General features: G+C 37.7%; 1 protein-coding gene across 4 annotated transcripts in view; it reads right to left on the bottom strand.

Moving 5' to 3' along the window:
• Positions 1 to 407: 407 nt before the first annotated feature.
• The window catches only part of LOC106091635 (fasciclin-3), a 572,844-nt gene continuing 555,492 nt past the window's right edge, over positions 408 to 17,759 (bottom strand). Inside the window, exons 6-7 of one of the 4 annotated variants that reach the window (XM_059366095.1) lie at positions 9,051 to 9,378; positions 408 to 4,251 (exon numbers count right to left, since the gene is read on the bottom strand). In XM_059366095.1, coding sequence (XP_059222078.1) covers positions 4,123 to 4,251; positions 9,051 to 9,378 — 457 coding nt within the window. In that variant the 3' untranslated portion in view covers positions 408 to 4,122. Of the gene's footprint in view, positions 4,252 to 8,388; positions 8,449 to 9,050; positions 9,379 to 17,759 lie in introns of those variants that run through there. The other 3 variants (XM_059366096.1, XM_059366099.1, XM_059366101.1) reach the window with 3 other exon arrangements.

Raw genomic sequence — 17,759 nt, 5'->3', positions numbered from 1 at the left:
AACCGAGAAAACCAAAAGCTCGATGGAAAGATCAAGTTGTGGGAGACACCTCGAAACTTGGTGTCAGAGATTTTAGAATGAGCGCAGAAGATCGAGGCGCTTGGAACGCTATTCTACGTTCGGCTAGTAGAACAAATATTCTGTCGTAGCCAATTAAAGTAAAGTAAAGTAATAACATACTAACCTGGTGCTATTTCTCAATAAATGAAATAAAGTTTAATACAAAAATATTAGTTTAAAATTTAAATTTATTTATTACAAAAAAGTTGATTTACGTTAATTTTGTTTTTTTTTATGTCTTGTTAAAAAACCTGTTTTGTACAAAGTATAATTTACAAAACCCTTAAACTTACACAATATAATAATAATAATAATGATAATTATTCAATAATAATTATGAAATAATGATAAATGAGAAATCGTTTTTAATATTATAATTTTGCGTATTATAAAAAAGAACTTTTATATATAATAATACACGTTTGCAAATAAAATGCAATTTTAATCATAAATTATGGTTTGCGCTTACGAACTTACAAAAAATGGAGGGAAATCAAAAGTGCTTATGTGAAAAACAGACGCAGTTGCAATTCGTTTAATACTAAATATTTTTCAAATGCTTGCTTGCATGAGAACCTTAAATGCTTCCGACATTTATACATAGAACACCTGGTATGCTTAGATTTCACATAAATCTCTTTGCTCATTTCATTAAAAATTCGTCATGTTTTGCTTAAACTAGTCTAGATTCATTCAGTTTAGTTTAAAATTAAAATACATACTTTTGCATATTGTTATTGTTTTGCTTTTTTTCCTCTGTATTTATGTGTATATTCATATTTATTTGTTGAACATTAAAACAAAGATGATAAAAATATTTTTTTTTTTAATTTTTGTTCTCGGCACAGTTACAAATGTAATTATGATGTAATGGGATTTGAATAGTTTTATTTTTTTGTTGATGCTGTATATCCACAGTAGCGATAAAAATTGAATGCATTCAAATATCTTTTGTAGAATATGGTGTAAAATTCTGATTAAACTGAGTTTTGAGTTTTTGATGTTGTGTAAATAAGCTTTATGTTATCCAAAACTGGGAATTGGAATAGGTTTCTATGAGATTCATCATCTGTGTGTCTAATATTGAAATTATTGATCCCTAAATGGACATAAAAAACCATTATAGAAAGTTAGGACACTGTTATATGAAGATTTCCTTTGAAATATACTGAGCACTGCCTCATCTTCCTTCGTTGAAGTACTTGCTTAAGTATTAGTTTTTCTATTTTCTTCATATATATTCGATTTTTTGTAAACCTACACACAACAAAATAATTCGTTTGCCATAAAGGAAATTTTCGACAAGTATACTTCTTTTATTAAAAACGTTGAACTTTGTTTATGATATAGAGTACATGTTTTTGCGATAAATTCATGCAAGAATTTGTGACAAATACAAAGTTTTTTTTTCTCTGACATAAACTTGCATTCTTCTTTGCCCTAAATGCGGATATCGAATTCGCGCCATTGTAGCCTATGACACTGAGCGCGTTTGAATCCTGGCGAGAACATCACACAAACTTGTGTTTATCCCCTCTTAATGTTGGCGACATTTGTGAGGTACAATGCCATGCATGACGGCTATAAAAAAAAGTCAAAACAAACAAGGAAAAAGTGTTGTGTGTGAGAATGTGTCTACGAGCACACAATTTCAATACTTTGTCAGCCTATGGGTCTGCTTGGGATTATTTTCTTGTGCACGTACAAAGTAATGTGCAATAAAATGTGTAATTTTGCCAACCACTGGTTTATACGCTCAAATAATCACCCTTTCTCTCTAATAGCAAGAGAAAAATTATTAGTCTAGTACATGAATAATCGTTTTCGGCAATGAAAATACTTTTGCAAAAGGAAGTTCCTTTTACCGCAGACGAAGCTGCTAAAGGGTTAAAAATAATCAAAGTTAGCTAATTTCAATAGTGCTACGTTTATGACTAACATAGTATATGGAAGCAAAAAGGTTGATATGAAAGCAAATCTTCGTGATAAAAATATTTTGTTTGTCGTAAAAATTTCCCAAACTTTTAATTTTTTTGCGTGTATGAACATTTTTGTAATAATATTTTTTACTGAGATGAGTAAATACATATGTGGAGAAGCGAATTATGCCAAAAAAATTGAGTTATTGAGAAATAACTTTATTGTATCATTTCTAGGGATTACTAGAAACAATTAAAAAGGTGTTAAGTTCGGCCGGGCCAAACTTTGGATACCCACCACCTCGGGTGTATGTGTAAACCACCTTTCGTCATAATCCTGCGAAAAATGCATAATTAATGCAGCCATAGCGGACACCTCGAAACTTAGTGTCAGAGATTTTAGTGGAACAAATATTCTGTCATAGCCAGTTAAGGTAAAGTAATGGATAGAGATGGGCGATGGGTAAATACCCAAATAACCGGTAAATTGGGTAAATACCTGGGTATTTACACCCAAAAGCTGGGTATTTATAATTTTTCCGATATCTTGGACATAAAAATATTTTCCAATCAATTTTTGACGATTTCGTATTATTTTGTGTATAAACCTGATCTTCCGATCTCATAAAATCGGATTTTAGTTATATATAGCCGATATATAGGTTGATCTCAAGACTTAAAGTCTTGAGGCAATAAATTGGTAATTTTTCATCCGATTTCGATGAAATTTGGCACAATGAGTTCTGGTAGAGCGCTACCCATTTCTGTGAAGTGTAGTTCAGATCGCACTATATTTGGATATAGTTGCCCTTAGACCGACCGCCCGATCTCCCGATATATGGAATTGAGGCCATAAAAGATCAATTTTTTACCCGAATTCGATGAAATTTGGCTCAGTGCGCTCTGGTAGACCCCTACCCATTTTTGTCAAATTTGATCCAGATCGGACCATATTTGGAAATACCTGCCATATAGACCGATCTCCAGGGTAGGGATCTACCAGAACTCATTTTTGCCAATCGGATAAAAAATGACCCATTTATTCCCTCAAGACTTAAGTCTGGGGATCGGTCTATACATCGGCTATATATAACTAAAATCCGATTTTATGGGATCGGAAGATCAGGTTTATATACAAAAAATACGAAATCATCAAAAATTGTTTGGAAAATATTTTTATGTGCAAGATATCGGCAAAATTATAAATACCCAAAAAAAGGTATTTATTGGGTATTTACCTAATAAATAGCCAAGCGTAGGGTATTTCTCCGGCAGAATTCCATCTCTAGCAATGGAGCCTCCCCTATCACTGATCCACCGATATGACTTCTGGACCATCTGAAGACCTGAAAACTGAGTTAATTCGGTTATATTTTTACCAGTACACAAGGTGGTGGGTTGCGAAGATATAAGCATTATTTCTGGAGTCCCCAGAGACCTCAAAATCTGAGTTAATTGGTTCACATTTTTGGCAGTATACAAGGTGGTGGGTAGACGAGATGTAAGTTTTACCATAAAGGCCTATGTAAAAGCCCTTGAAATGTTTTTCTAAAGACTTTTTTGCCATCAATTTTAAGCACTACTGTTTATTGCAATTTTAATATAATCTGGACCATATGATAAAAAGAAAACTTTTCAACTACGAGTTTTTACTTTGTTTTGTTGTTGTTGCCAGGGACATGCTAAATAAAATAGTTTATTATTATTCTTAATATTAATTGTGTTATGATGTGATGATAATAGACAATTTGTAGTGTTTTTACCATTGCTCCACTTAATTTTAATTGTTGTGCTTTTGTTTTTTTTTTTGTTGCTCGTGGTTTGTAATTTTTTTCGTACATTTAAAAAGTGTAAATATTTAATAAAACGATGTTGAAAATTATCTTTGCATACCATCTATGCTCGTTTGAAATAACACAACAATAAAAAGGTTTGACGTTGATCCAATTGAGTTTAGTTTACATTTAGTTTTTTGAAAACTTTGCTTTTTTTTTGTGTAATAGTTTGTTATCCCTTAATTAACACCTATTTTTTATGTTTTATTTTGTAATGAATTGAAATTGAATGCCACTTTATGTTGATTTTGTTTTGTTGCTGTTGTTGTTTTTTTTTGTATTTATAAGCATATAAGTGTTGGTTTGGTCTATTTTTTATCGTCCTTCTTCACATAGACAATTTCCGCATACTCAGTTGAGGGTTTTGGTGGCGGCAGGGGTTCATTATTTTCAGCGGGTTTTAGTACAAGTTCTGCATAGACGAGTTGTTTATCTTCCTGTTTGAATGAAAGTAAAAGAGAAAAAAAGTTTTTATTAGTTTTATTCTAATATAGCGATTGGAAATAAATTTTCGAGTATAGGAGTACATGTAATTAGCAGATAGCCACGACAACACATTAGCTAGGGCACAGGAAAAGTGTTTGTAGATTTAGAATAGAATATTGTTACTATCTATTAAGAAGAAGTAAGTAAAAGGACACCAAGTTCGAATGCAACGAATCTTTGCTATCCACCACCATAGACTTAGCTGAAAACTTAAGAGAAGAACGCTCAGGTTAAACTCATGGGACTTATAAGAACTCAAAAAGTTAAACCGCAATAAGGTTATACTCGGCTCTGAGAGAAATGAGGCGTTCGGGGAAATCTCATTTCTAGTGCTGTGGCTCCATATTGAGTCTAGTGCTGTGGCTCCATCTTGCTGAACACACACGGAGTTCCGTGTCTATTACCGAGTTCTGATGATACGTTGAAGTCCGTTTTAACGAAATGGCAAAATTAATATACCCCCATCCTTCAGTGGTGGGTACGAAAGAAGGCGACAAATTATAATCTGCCTCAGCCCACTATGTATATACACCTTGTAGTGCGCTACAAATACCGAAAAATAAAGGCGATGAAACTGTTCTCAGAAATAACTTGCAGCTACCATTTGTCCCAAGATGTTTCAAGTCTGATAACGTATGCCCAGCTTCGCTGAAATAATAATTGATACTGTATGGAATTAAAGCAATACCGTGAAATAGTACCAAAACAATACCATATGGTATATATTACGCTTTAAGTCATCCATACCGTACGGTATGGTTTTGGTATTAATTTAAAATCGTTGGTATCGATTTTTTTTTTCGGCGAAGGCCCCATATAGACCGATCCGCCGATTTAGGGTCTTAGGCCCATAAAAGCCAAATTTATTGTCCGATTTTACTGAAATTTGGAACAGTGAGTTATGTTAAGCCAGTCGATATCCCACTTCAATTTGGCTTTGATCGGTTCAGATTTAGAAATAGCTGCCATTTAGGATGTTCTCTCGATATTAGGTCTCAGGCCCATAGAAGGCGCATCTATCGCCTGATTTTGGCAAAATTTGGGACAGTGAGTTGTGTCAGGCTCCTTGATATTTTTTTGCAATTAGGCACAGATCGGTCCAGATTTGGATATAGTTGCCATATAGACCGATCTCTCGATTTAAGGTTTTGGGTCCATAAAAGCGGCATTTATTGTCCGATGTCGCCGAAATTTGGGACAGGGAGTTGTGTTCAGCCCTTCGATAGCCCACTTCAATTTGGCTCAGATCGGTTCAGATTTGGATAAAGCTGCCATTTAGACCGACCTCTCGATGAAAGGTTTTGGGCCCATAAAAGGCGCATTTATAATCCGACTTCTCCGAAACTTGGGACAGTGAGTAGCGTTAGTCTCTTCAACCACTTTCTGCAAGTTGACCCAGATCGGTTGAGATTTGAACCATGCCATATAGACCGATCTCTCGATTTAAGGTTTTGGGGCAATAAAAGGCGCATTTATTGTCCGATTTCGCTGAAATTTAAAACAGTGACTTATGTTAGGCTTATCGCCATCCGTGGTTCATGGTTTATGGTTCAGATCGGTCTATATTTGGATATGGTTGAAAATTGAAAATTTGTTAGATAAAATCGAAAAGCGATACCTTAAAAATTTTCTGCAATCTTGCAGATAAAAGTATCCTTAAAGAACAAAAAATAAATACTGCACGAATTTTTTTATAAAAATACCCATAGTTCCACTAGCCGAACGTAGAATATCGTTCCAGGTGCCTCGATCTTCTGCACTCATTCTGGAATTGAGAAATTCTTATATGGGGCTTTTGGTCGTCCCGGTATACATGTACCACCGGAGCTTCTTCATCAATTCTGACAACATGACCTAGCCAACGCAGCCGTTGTATTTTGATACGTGTAACTATGCTATTGTCGTCAGAGAGCTCATACGGTTGGTGGTTCATACGAAGCCTATATTCTCCACTCCATTAATGCAATCTGCTCCATATATTATTCGAAAAACCTTTCTCTCCAAGTACTGCCTCATCTGCTTTCACAAGTACCCATGCCTCAGAACCATATAACAACACGGGTAGTATCAGTGTCTCGGATAGTGCAATCTTCGACTGTCGAGAGGTGGCCGGGTTTCTAAACTGCTTACTTAATCCAAGGTAGCATCTGTTTGTCCGGTCCAATTTGACCGAAATTTCGCACATAGTCAACTGTTATGAATGCGAATAACTTTGCCTAGTACGGTCAAAATCGGTCAAGAACCTGATATACCTCCCATATAAACCGGTCTCCCGATTTGGCTTCTTGAGCCCCTGGAAGCTGCAATTTTCATGCGAATTGGCAGAAATTTTGTATGTGGTGTTCCGTTACATCTTTTAACAACTGTGTCAAGTACGGTCCAAATCGTCCTATAACCTGATATAGGTCATATAAAAATCAACCTCCCGATTTGACTTCTCGAGCCTCTAGAAGCTGCAATATTTGTTCGATTTAAAGTTTCGCACATGGTCAATTGTTATTGACTTCAAACAACTTTGCCCAGTACGGTCCAAATCGGTCAAGAACCTGATTCAGCTCCCATATAAACCGATCTTCCGACTTGACTTGTTGAGCCCCTGGAAGCTGCAATATTCATCCGATTTGCCTGAAATTTTGTACCGTTATGACTTCCAATAACTGTATCAAATACGATCCGAATCGGTTTACAACTTGATATAGCTCCCATATTAACCGATCTCCCGATTTGACTTTTTGAGCCCTTACAACCCGCAATTTTTGTCCGATTTGGTTGAAATTTTGCATGTGGTGTTCTTTTATGACTTCCAATAACTGTGCCGAATAGAATCACAATCAGTATAAACCCGGATAAGTCTTCCATGTTAACCGGTCTCTCAATCATCCTTGTTCGGTTCCTAGAAGCTCGAGTTTTTGCTGGTTTTACAGAAATTTGGTATGTAGAATAAAATTATGCCCTTCAACTAAATTTATTTTGTATATATTTTTAACAGAATCTATGGTGGTGGGTTCCCAAGTTTCGGCCTGGTCGTACTTAGAACGCTTTTACATTTTAATATCCTTTTGTTTCTCAGAATGATTCTTATAGTTTTCCGGGGCGGGTTACTAGCCCAGCGCTCAACCGCATGGGTTTTGTGTGATCGCACATATATCCCTCGATGTCGCGAACCGCTTGCTCTATGATTCGACGCTCGCCTCCAACCGCCCCAAATCTAGGAATAGACGCTGATGTTGGTCATTGGTTATTTGAAGGCGTCAATAACTCGCCTTGTCAACTCGAGTATCATTGGCCCTCAGTATTTAAAGAGACTGTAATTTCGTGTTTCAAATTACAAGTTGTCTTTGGATGGTTGGCGACGCGCGCATCTATCACGAGTCAAAAGACAAGGCTGCGGTTTCAACCGTAGTATTTCTTGGAGTCGGAGGGCGGTTCGATTCAGAGCTGGACTCCGGCTTAATACTCTGAGGGTCACTTTCGGCCTTAAATAAACTCACGCTCGGAGAAATTTGCTAGTATAACAGCAAAAATGTTTGAGGTGAGGTACTGCGTCATTTGAAAAAGTGGTATGGCGGCCATGTAAGGACATCTCCCCAAAGATGTGTCACAGATGATTGAGTTTGAATCGCCTATTTGTATCCTTCTCCTTAATGGAATGTTTGTGGTAAATAACTTTGCAACCTAGCCCAGTATAACATATGGTCCGAATCGATTCTTTACATGGTAAAACTTTCTTATAACTTATTCTAATTTATCTTCTCAAGCACCTGCATAAGGCAACTCTAAACCATTCTATATACAATCCATGACTTTGCTTTACAACTCAGTATCTGGACTACAAGTTCAGAGTTATTCCATCAATTGTATCAATCATTTCAAATGTCGTAGAAGCAAGTACCGTTTATTTGAACAGGCCCGTATCATTAGATCCTGTTGAACGCACTTACTACTAAATAACATTTGTCCTCCCTTATGTTATCTACCCATTTCATCAATGGCATGAGATAAAGCATACTTATAGTGAATAAAGATAAGATTTCTGAGGAAATAATTCTTAGACTTATAATTAAAGTGGGGGTTTCTTCAATACCTTTAAGCATCTGATGTTTCTATTTGAATGTCCATTCGGGTGAAGATGTTTGCCATATTATTACCTTTTTTTTTGTTGTGTAGAGAATATGAAATACATGCATTTTAACAATTGCCAACAGAGAGAAAGAGAAAAAAAGAGAATTCCCATTAAAACATAACAAAAGGATGTTATTGAAACAATCAAAAGACTAACAAAGAATCGGCTACCATTCAAGAAGGGAACACTACAGATGAAGATACATAACATATAATACGTACTATGTACTAAGAATAAGAGTTGTATGCATATTGGAGTTGTATTCTTTTCTATATAAGTAGACATATGTAGGAAATACATATGTATATGATGAAACAAAGAGGAAACAATCTATTACTAAGGATTTGCATTCTCAAAATTATAAAAAAAACAAAGTTATTTATTCTGCATTGTTTAGAGAGGTCTAGGATTGAAATTAAAAAAACATTCCCAGTAGCTCTTAAAAAATTCAAATCCTGAAAGAAATTATAAAAGATTTTGGCTCCATCTAGACACTAAAATGGAAACCACACTTTGCTCAATGATTTAAATTTAATAATAGATTTTTTTTTTGAAAGGGATAGGTGGGGAAAATAGAATGCAAGGAATGCAATTAAGAGGATAAAAAAATTATACTAGCTACAATACCTTTGGTTGATTGTCATTGCCATCAGTGGCACCATCAGGGGACAATTGTTCATTAGTGCCGCTTCCCGCCGTGGTTGCAACAGCTGGTGTAGGTGTTGGGCCAACTTCGTTGCCATTATTGCTGGTATCCGCTTCGTTGTTCTTCCGTTTGGCAGACACATCGCGCTCATTCATACGCTTGAAAATGGCCGAGAATGAGGGCAATCGTTTGGACTTTTTGTTGCAGCTATCAGCATTCATTTGGCCATTTGCATCGACTTCCGAGGCTGCGGCTGTGGTTGCAGTTGCCGTGGAGGTGGCTTTTACTTCGGCACTTTCGGTGTCACTTCTGTTCGCAGTTTCATGTTCCAGGATATCGCGAAGTGGACGAGATATGTTTTTTGTTTTGGTTGAATTTGAATATTTAATGGCAATGGTTGTCAATGTGATGGTTGGTGGTATCGATGGTTGGTGGTTTAAAACGTAAGGAGGGGAGTGAGGGAATTTATTAGAAATCAAGTTGATGATAGATAGTGCTTAATGAACTATAGTGATGAAATGGTATTAAATACTTAATTTTTTCACTTTTAAAAGTTAATTTAACACTTTTTTTAAAAGAAAGAGTAGAATAGATTCAACAAAAACATAATTGAAATGAAATTTATTAGCTGTGTGTTAGTCCAAATGACAAATAAGTAGGTGTGAATTTTATACAATACTTCTTATCGGTTTTTCTAACCTCCACCACAGAATGGGAGATATACTAATCCGTTGTCAATCCCTTTATAAAATTGGCAAATGTGGCCACGAATATTCTATTTAGGAACAGGTGTCAATTGGTGCCGTCCAATTAAAGATTTAGCCTAATATTAAGGGATCTCCTTTCAGCGTCATAAGCGGAAATGATAACCTTTGGGCCACTTGGCGGAAATCGTAAAACTCCACAATAAGTCAAATTTTCAAACTGATTTTTTTTTTAATGTTCTAATTGAAGTTGCTTTAGAACAACTTGGAGAGTAAAAATCACAAGTAATTATAAAACTTGGCAACCCTGATTATTAGCAAACAGCTGCTAATGTTTTACATTCTGCAAAAAACCGGTAAGCAGCAAAAATAGTTGAAATTTCAGGTATATCCTAGGTTGTATTTATAATCTTTAAGGCATTTGAATTTCAAAAACTTTTTTTATATGGATTCTAATGGTAGAGTTGAGTACCTTCAAAATGTGGTAAACATGTTTAATATTTTTATACCCACCACCGAAGGATGGGGAGTATATTCATTTTATCATTCCGTTTGTAACACATCGAAAAGTATATATAATCTTGATCGTCGTAAAAATCTATGACAATCTAGCCATGTCCGTTCGTCCGTCTGTCTATCCATCCGTCTGTCTATCCATCCGTCTGTCTATCCATCCGTCTGTCCGTCTGTTTTCCGATTTTGCTGAAATTTGGGACAGTGAGTTGTGTTGGGCCGCTAGACATCTTTCTTCAATTTGGCCCAGATCGCTACAGATTTGGATATAGCTACCATATAGACCGATCTCTCGATTTAAGGTCTGGCGCCCATAAAGGGCGCATTTAATGTCCGATTTCGCCAAAATTTGGGACAGAGAGTTGCGTTCGGCCCTTCGACATCCTTCTTTAATTTGACCGAGATCGGTCCAGATTTCGATATAGCTGCCATATAGACCGATGTCTCGATTCAAGGTTTTGGGACAATAAAAGACGCATTTATTGTCCGATGTCGCCGAAATTTGGGACAGAGAGCTAAGTTAAGCCCCTCGGCATACTTCTGCAATATAGCACAGATCAGTCCAGATTTCGATACAGCTGCCATATAGACCGACGTCTCGATTTAATGTTTTGCACTCAAAAAAACCGCAGTCACCCCGCAAAAAAAACCGCAAACCCCTACATACCTCTGCAATATGGCCCAGATCGGTCCAGATTTGGATATAGCTGTCATATAGACCTATCCCTCGACCTAAGGTTTTGGCCCCATAAAAAGCGCATATATTGTCCGATGTGGGCGAAATTTGGGACAGTGAGTTAAGTTTAGCCCCTCGACAAATTTCTGCAATTTGGCCTAGATCGATCGAGATTAGCATATAGCTGCCATACAGACCGATCTCTCAACTTAAGATTTAGGGCGCATAAAAGGTGCATTTATTGACCAATGTCGTCGAAATTTGGGACAGTGAGTTGTGTTGGGCACTTCGACATTCTTCTTCTATTTGGCTCAGATCGATATCTCGATTTAAGGTCTTGGCCCCATTAAAAGCGCATTTTTTATCCGATTTCAATAAAATTTGACGCAATGACTTATGTTAGGCTTTTCGACATCCGTATCGTATATGGTTCAGATCGGTTTATATTTAGATATAGCTACTAGAAATATCATTAGTTTGTTATACACAATTGTACAATGACTTGTAATTATTAGTATTTGGTCCAAATCGCAGCATATTTCGATATAACTGCTATGGAGCATAAGGTATGCAATTTAAACCGGATTTTGATGAAAGGTGGTTTACATTTATACCTGAGGTGGTGGGTATCCAAAGTTAGCGTATTTTTACTTGTTTTGCTTTTATAGTTGTGTTTGCGGGTTAAATAGTAATGTTTGTTTGTGAAAATTTCAACACATTTCCCATTTTATTTAGAGTAGAACTAGAGTTGTTAACAAGTATTATTGATCATTTTCACTGCTTATTATATGTGTGAGTGTATTGTTTCACGTGGTTTAAAATTTGCCATTGCAAGTTATATCGCCAATTAGAGATATATCTGGATAAACCGATTTTGATGGAATTGGGCACGAATTGAGACATCAAAATAAAAAATTCTCACACAAAGTTTTCTAATAATCGGAAGAATATTGTGGCTACTGCAGCGAGAACACCGCAAATCGGAGTAAATATTATATATATGGAAGATATATTAGATCCCATTTGGTTGAAATTTTGAACACGTTTGCGTTATCAAATAGAATATCTCATTGAAAATGTTGAAAAGATCGCTAAGCCATTATGGCTTATATGGCCACTTTTTCCAAAATCATTTGTAATTTGTATACTCTCCACCCCCACAAAAGCAGGCCGACAATCTGGCGCCTCACATGGTCACTATTTTCATAGCGTGCCTAGGACTTGCATATACTCCGAAAGCCTGGCAAGAGGCAAGGGTGGTGTTTATATCCAAGCCCGGAGAGGCAAATTATGCGACACCAATGGCCTACAGACCCATAAGCCTTACGTCCTTTCTACTCCAAACCATCGAACAGATTGTAGATACCATGATAAAGAGTAGGATATCTAGCGAACTACTTAAATACAAACAGCATGCTTATGTTAAGGGTAGGACAATGGAAACTGCCCTGCACGAGGTTGTGCATTAAATAGAAGAATCCTTCGATGCGAAGACGTACACATTGGTGGTTTGCATTGACATCGAGGTGGCGTTTAGTAATATGCGGACTGCCATATCGATCCAATCCTTAGACCAGTACCGGGTGGACCCGGTCCTTAGAGACTGGATTAACCATATGCAAAGGAACAAGTGGATAAATTGCGAATTCCATGATATCAATATTTTGGAGAAAGTGGCACAGGGCATTTTGTCGCCACTCCAATGGTTGACCACCATAAATTACCTATTACGGATGCTTACTGAGGAGGCATTTGAACCCGTCTGCTATGCGTACGATGTTATTATACTCTTAGAGGTAAGGATGCGAACCAGCTATGCAGAAGGGCCGAAAGTGACTTGTATATGGCCTATGACTGGGATAGTTCCACAGGTCTCAGTGGGCAGAACCACTCCCACTAGGTCACTGGAGACCATTCTAGATATCCGACCAATGACATGCAGATTAAATGTGAGGCAACCACTGCGGCTATGGGTGAGACTTAAGGCGATGGGAGAATGGATTGAGGATGGGAGCAGCTCATACCTATTGCGGAATAATCGTGGCGACGATATGAACCCTGGAAAGAGGGGAAGAGATTTCCGATCGAGTACCAGACACTACTCTTGAGCTTGTGTGAGGCACTGCTGCCAGTGGCACAATCTTGGACTGACGGAATCCTAGTATTACCTTCTGGAAGATCATTTTATACGGATGGATCAAATCTAGAGGATATAGTGGGACTGATGGTCTACATTGAGAACTCAGGGACCGAGATCTGTTTTTAGACTGCCTGACCATAATACGGTCCTGCAGGCGGAGGTCCAGGCGATCACGGCAGGCGTGAGGTTGTGCTGTACTAACGCAAGGACGTAGAGTGTGAACATCTATATGGACAGTACAATGGCCATAAGCGCAATAACCAGGAGGGTAAGATAACGAACAGTCTTGTAGTGTAAGAAGGACATTAAAGCCTTCTGTGAGGATGGCACAATCCGCATCGTTTGGGTGGACAGTATAGCTATTGGTATCATAACGGGACACATAGGACTACGAACTGACTTATGTAAAATCGGTGCGGCAAGTGATAGCATGTGTAGGGCATGCGGGAAGATGATGAGATGTTGGAACATTTCCTTTGTCATTGCTCGGTTTTCACGTCTAACAGATATCGGCACTTAGTTGGAGACACAATATCAGACATGAACCTACTTAGGGGAGTGTTATTGAAAACAATTAAGGATTTTGTAAGTAGCACTGAATTCCTGACTTGGATCTTTCTTTCTGGGATTTTGAATGGGCCAAATCGGTCCATGTTTTGATATAACTGCCATATAAACCGATCTTGGGTCTTGACTTCTTGAGCTTCTAGAGGCCGCAATCCTTATCCGATTAAGCTGAAATTATGCACGTGGTATTTTGCTTTGACTTCCAATAATTTTGCTAAGTACGGTTCAAGACGGTTCATAGCCTGATAAAGCTGCCATATAAACGGATCTCCAAATAACTTCTTAAGCTTCTAGGGAGCGCAATACTTATCCAAATCGGCTTAAATTTCGCTCATAACGTATGACTTCCCACAACTGTACAAAGTATGGTCTAAATCAGTTTATATCCTGATATAGCCGCCATATAAACCGGTCTTCCGATTAGACTTCGTAGGCTTCCAGCAAAAATAAGTTGAAAAATCTACTTTTGCAAATTTGTTAAAAGTCGACTATTGGTCCCAACTTGGGATCTCTAATCGGAAGATTATTTATTAATTTTAGAGATTTTTTATAATTTTTATTAGACGGAGTTACGGGAAAGGTTTTCGGACCGTGTTATCTCTGGAAGAGGCGATCACAATTGGTTACACAGAAAAAAAGTTTGCCCAAAATTTAAGATTTTTCGTCATTTGTAGGATTTTAGCAAGGAAAACGAGCCAAAGAACCAACATTTTAAAATAAAGATGGTATCTTTAAATTTAATTTCCTGTTTACTTACGGACACAACCATCCCTTTCAACAATCACTTGATTCTTATTTTACTACACGGATTTCGTTCTAGTATTATTTTGTGACAAATTCTTTTTTCCACCAACCACCATACGTTGGAGGTATTCGAATCTAGTCATTCCCTTCATAACACCTCGAAATATTGATCTGCGACCCCATCAACCCATAGCCATATCCATCCGTCCGTATGACGAAATCACAATTGCGGTCGACCGCGTAAATTAAAATTTTACAAATATACTTCCTACTTATCTGCTTCTTCATTCCCTCTTACTATGCTACGCCCTGGCGCCCAAATGATGCTAATCGTGTCATCTGTTCGTGACTTTACCGTCCTGGTTGTTATTACCCTGATAGCCTGTCTTCTGTCCGCAAGGATGTTCACACTCGACGTCCTCGCGTTATCACACATGAACTCACGATCACATCGAAAACTTTTTCCATTCGTTTCCTATCGTCGCCTCGACTTTACCGCGATGGTATGACCTGCTCCTATCCTCTATCCATGTTCCCATCTCCTTATGTCTCATAGCGGCAAAGGCTGCCTCACTTTTAATCGGTATGTCTATGGGTCGGATATCTAGAATAGTGTCCAGTATCCTAGTGGGCGTGGTTCCCATCGCTCCGCCTATGCCAATCCAACATGGTTTCTAAACCTGTTGTACTATCCATACGTTGCAGTTTTTCATTTCGAGCTCTTTTCGAGTCTACTGCCTGTCTACATAGTGCCCAGCATCTGTGAGCCTTCTCGGTACGCTGCTGAATGTGACACTTCTAATTCAGTTGCCTATACAAGATCACTCTTAAGTATTTGACCTTGTCAGATATCGAATCGTTCTATTGAGGATACGTGGTGTGTCAAACTGTCTTCTCTGTGTTAATATTGAGGCTCCCAAGTCAAGTCCATTCGTATGCCATCTGCAAGACCTTTTGGCGCTTCTGCATAGCTGGTTCGGGTTCATACCCCTTTGACGTTCTATGATATCGTCTGCGTATAAGACGGGTTCAAATCTCTCCTCAGTCAGCATCCGTAAAAGGTTTTTTGTGATGGTTACCCATAGGAGTGGCGATAAAATGTCTCCTGTGGCGCGTGTTTTATTATAGTATTATATGGTTCAAATCAAGATTAAGAGTTGGTTATTATCTGTTATAAAGAGTGATTTTTTTGAGGTTAGGATTTTCATGCATTAGTATTTGACAGATCACGTGGGATTTCAGACATGGTGTCAAAGAGAAAGATGCTCAGTATGCTTTGACATTTCATCTGAAATCATCTGAATCATCTGAATTCATCTGAAATCCCACGTAATCTGTCAAATACTAATGCATGAAAATCCTAACCTCAAAAAAATCACCCTTTAGCATGATATCGACAACTTACCATCACCCGTCAGATAATCCTAGGGTCTAGCTAACAGATTTTATTCAAATAACGGATTTTATTATTTCATTTTTATACCCACCTCCTTGGGGTGGAGGTATACTAATCTAGTCATTCCGTTTGTAACATCTCGAAATATTCGTCTAAGACCCCATAAAGTATATATATTCTTGATCATCTCGAGGTTCTGAATTGATCTAGCCATGTCCGTCTGTCGAAATCACGATAGCGGTGGAACGCGTAAGCTTGCTGCTTGAAATTTTGCACAGATACTTAATATTGATGTAGGTCGTTGGGGATTGCGAAAGGGTTCAAATTCTGATAAAGCTCCCATATACACCGATCTCTCGATTTATATTGTTGAGCCCCTGGAAGCCGCAATTTTTGTCCGATTTGGCTGAAATTTTGCACTTAAGGTTCTGTTTTGACTTCCAACAACTGTGTCAAGTACGGTTCAAATCCGTCTATAACCTGATTAGATCCCTTGTAAACCGATCTCCCGATTTGACTTCTTAAGCCCTGACATGCCGCAATCTTTGTCTGATTTGGCTGAAATTTTGCATGCAGTCCTTACAAGCCGCGATTTTTGTCTGATTTGGATGAAATTTTGCAGTTTGGAACCTGATATTGCTCCCATGTAAACCGGTCTCTCGATCATCCTTGTTCGGTTCCTAGAAGTTAAATTTTTGCTGGTTTGACAGAAATTTGGAATGCAGAATAAAATTTATTTTGTATAAATTTTTAGCAGAATCCATGGTGGTGGATTCTCAAGATTTGGCCCGGCCGAACTTAGATCGCTTTTACTTCTTTATTATTTATTTTATTAGCAACCACCGTAGCGCAATAGTTAGCATTTTCGACTATGACGCTAAAGACCTGGGTTCGAATACTGTAGAAACTTCTTCCCACTGTGCGCCACGCCGTTCAGACTCGGCTATAAAAAGGAGGCTCCTTATCAATGAGCTTAAACTGGAATCGGGCAGCGCTCATTGATATGTGAGAAGTTTGCCCCAGTTTCTTAGTGGAATGTCCATGGGCAAAATTTGCATTTGAACGGATTTTATTCATCACTCACATCACTTAACCTGTGATAAACTTTTAAGATATCTTTAAGAATGTTCTGCTCTTTCTATTTTAAAAGGCTCAAGGTTCAAAAGGTATCTCTAGTTTTGATTACTATTGAATTTTTTAACAATGCAAGGCTGAACAATTTCAAAGCTATTCCTTAGAAGGCTTGGTGGCTGCAGTGCTAAGACTGTTTGACTAAGAGACGAAGGTGAAATGCCTGCGTGAGGGGAAAAGCAAAGGGATAACAAAAGGAATGACTGGTAAATAAACAAAATTGGCCCCATACGAGGGGTGCTATATCAGTTTCTGGCTTGCCAATTCCAATCTGATATTTCAATTGAAATGTTAGTCATTTTCTAGCAATAATTTTGTGTTGTTTACAGTGACTTGAAACAAGTAAAAACAAGTGAAAAGTAGTTAAGTTCGGCCGGGCCGATCTTTGGATACCCACCACCTCGGGAATATATGTAAACCACCATTCGTCAAAATCCAGTGAAAAATGCATTCCTTATGCCCCATAGCAACTTTATCGAAATATGTTCCGATTTGAACCAAATACTAATAAGTATAAGTCATTGTACAATTGTGTATAACCGATAAATATAAATAAACCGATCTGGACAATATATGACACGGATGTCGAAAAGCATAACATATTACAAATGAGTCTTTTATGGGGCCAAGACTTTAAATCGAGATATAGGTCTATAAGGCAGCTATATCCAAATCTGTACCGATTTAAGCCATGTTGCAGAATAATTTCGAAGAGCCTAACAAAACTCACTTTCCCAAATTTCGGCGAAAGCAAACAATAAATTCAACTTTTATGGGCCCAAAAACTTTAAATCGAGAGGTCGGTCTGTATGGAAGCTA

Source organism: Stomoxys calcitrans, chromosome 3 (genome assembly GCF_963082655.1).
Source record: "Stomoxys calcitrans chromosome 3, idStoCalc2.1, whole genome shotgun sequence".
In the NCBI taxonomy this organism is placed as follows: domain Eukaryota; kingdom Metazoa; phylum Arthropoda; class Insecta; order Diptera; family Muscidae; genus Stomoxys; species Stomoxys calcitrans.
This window is presented reverse-complemented; position numbering and strand designations above follow the sequence as displayed.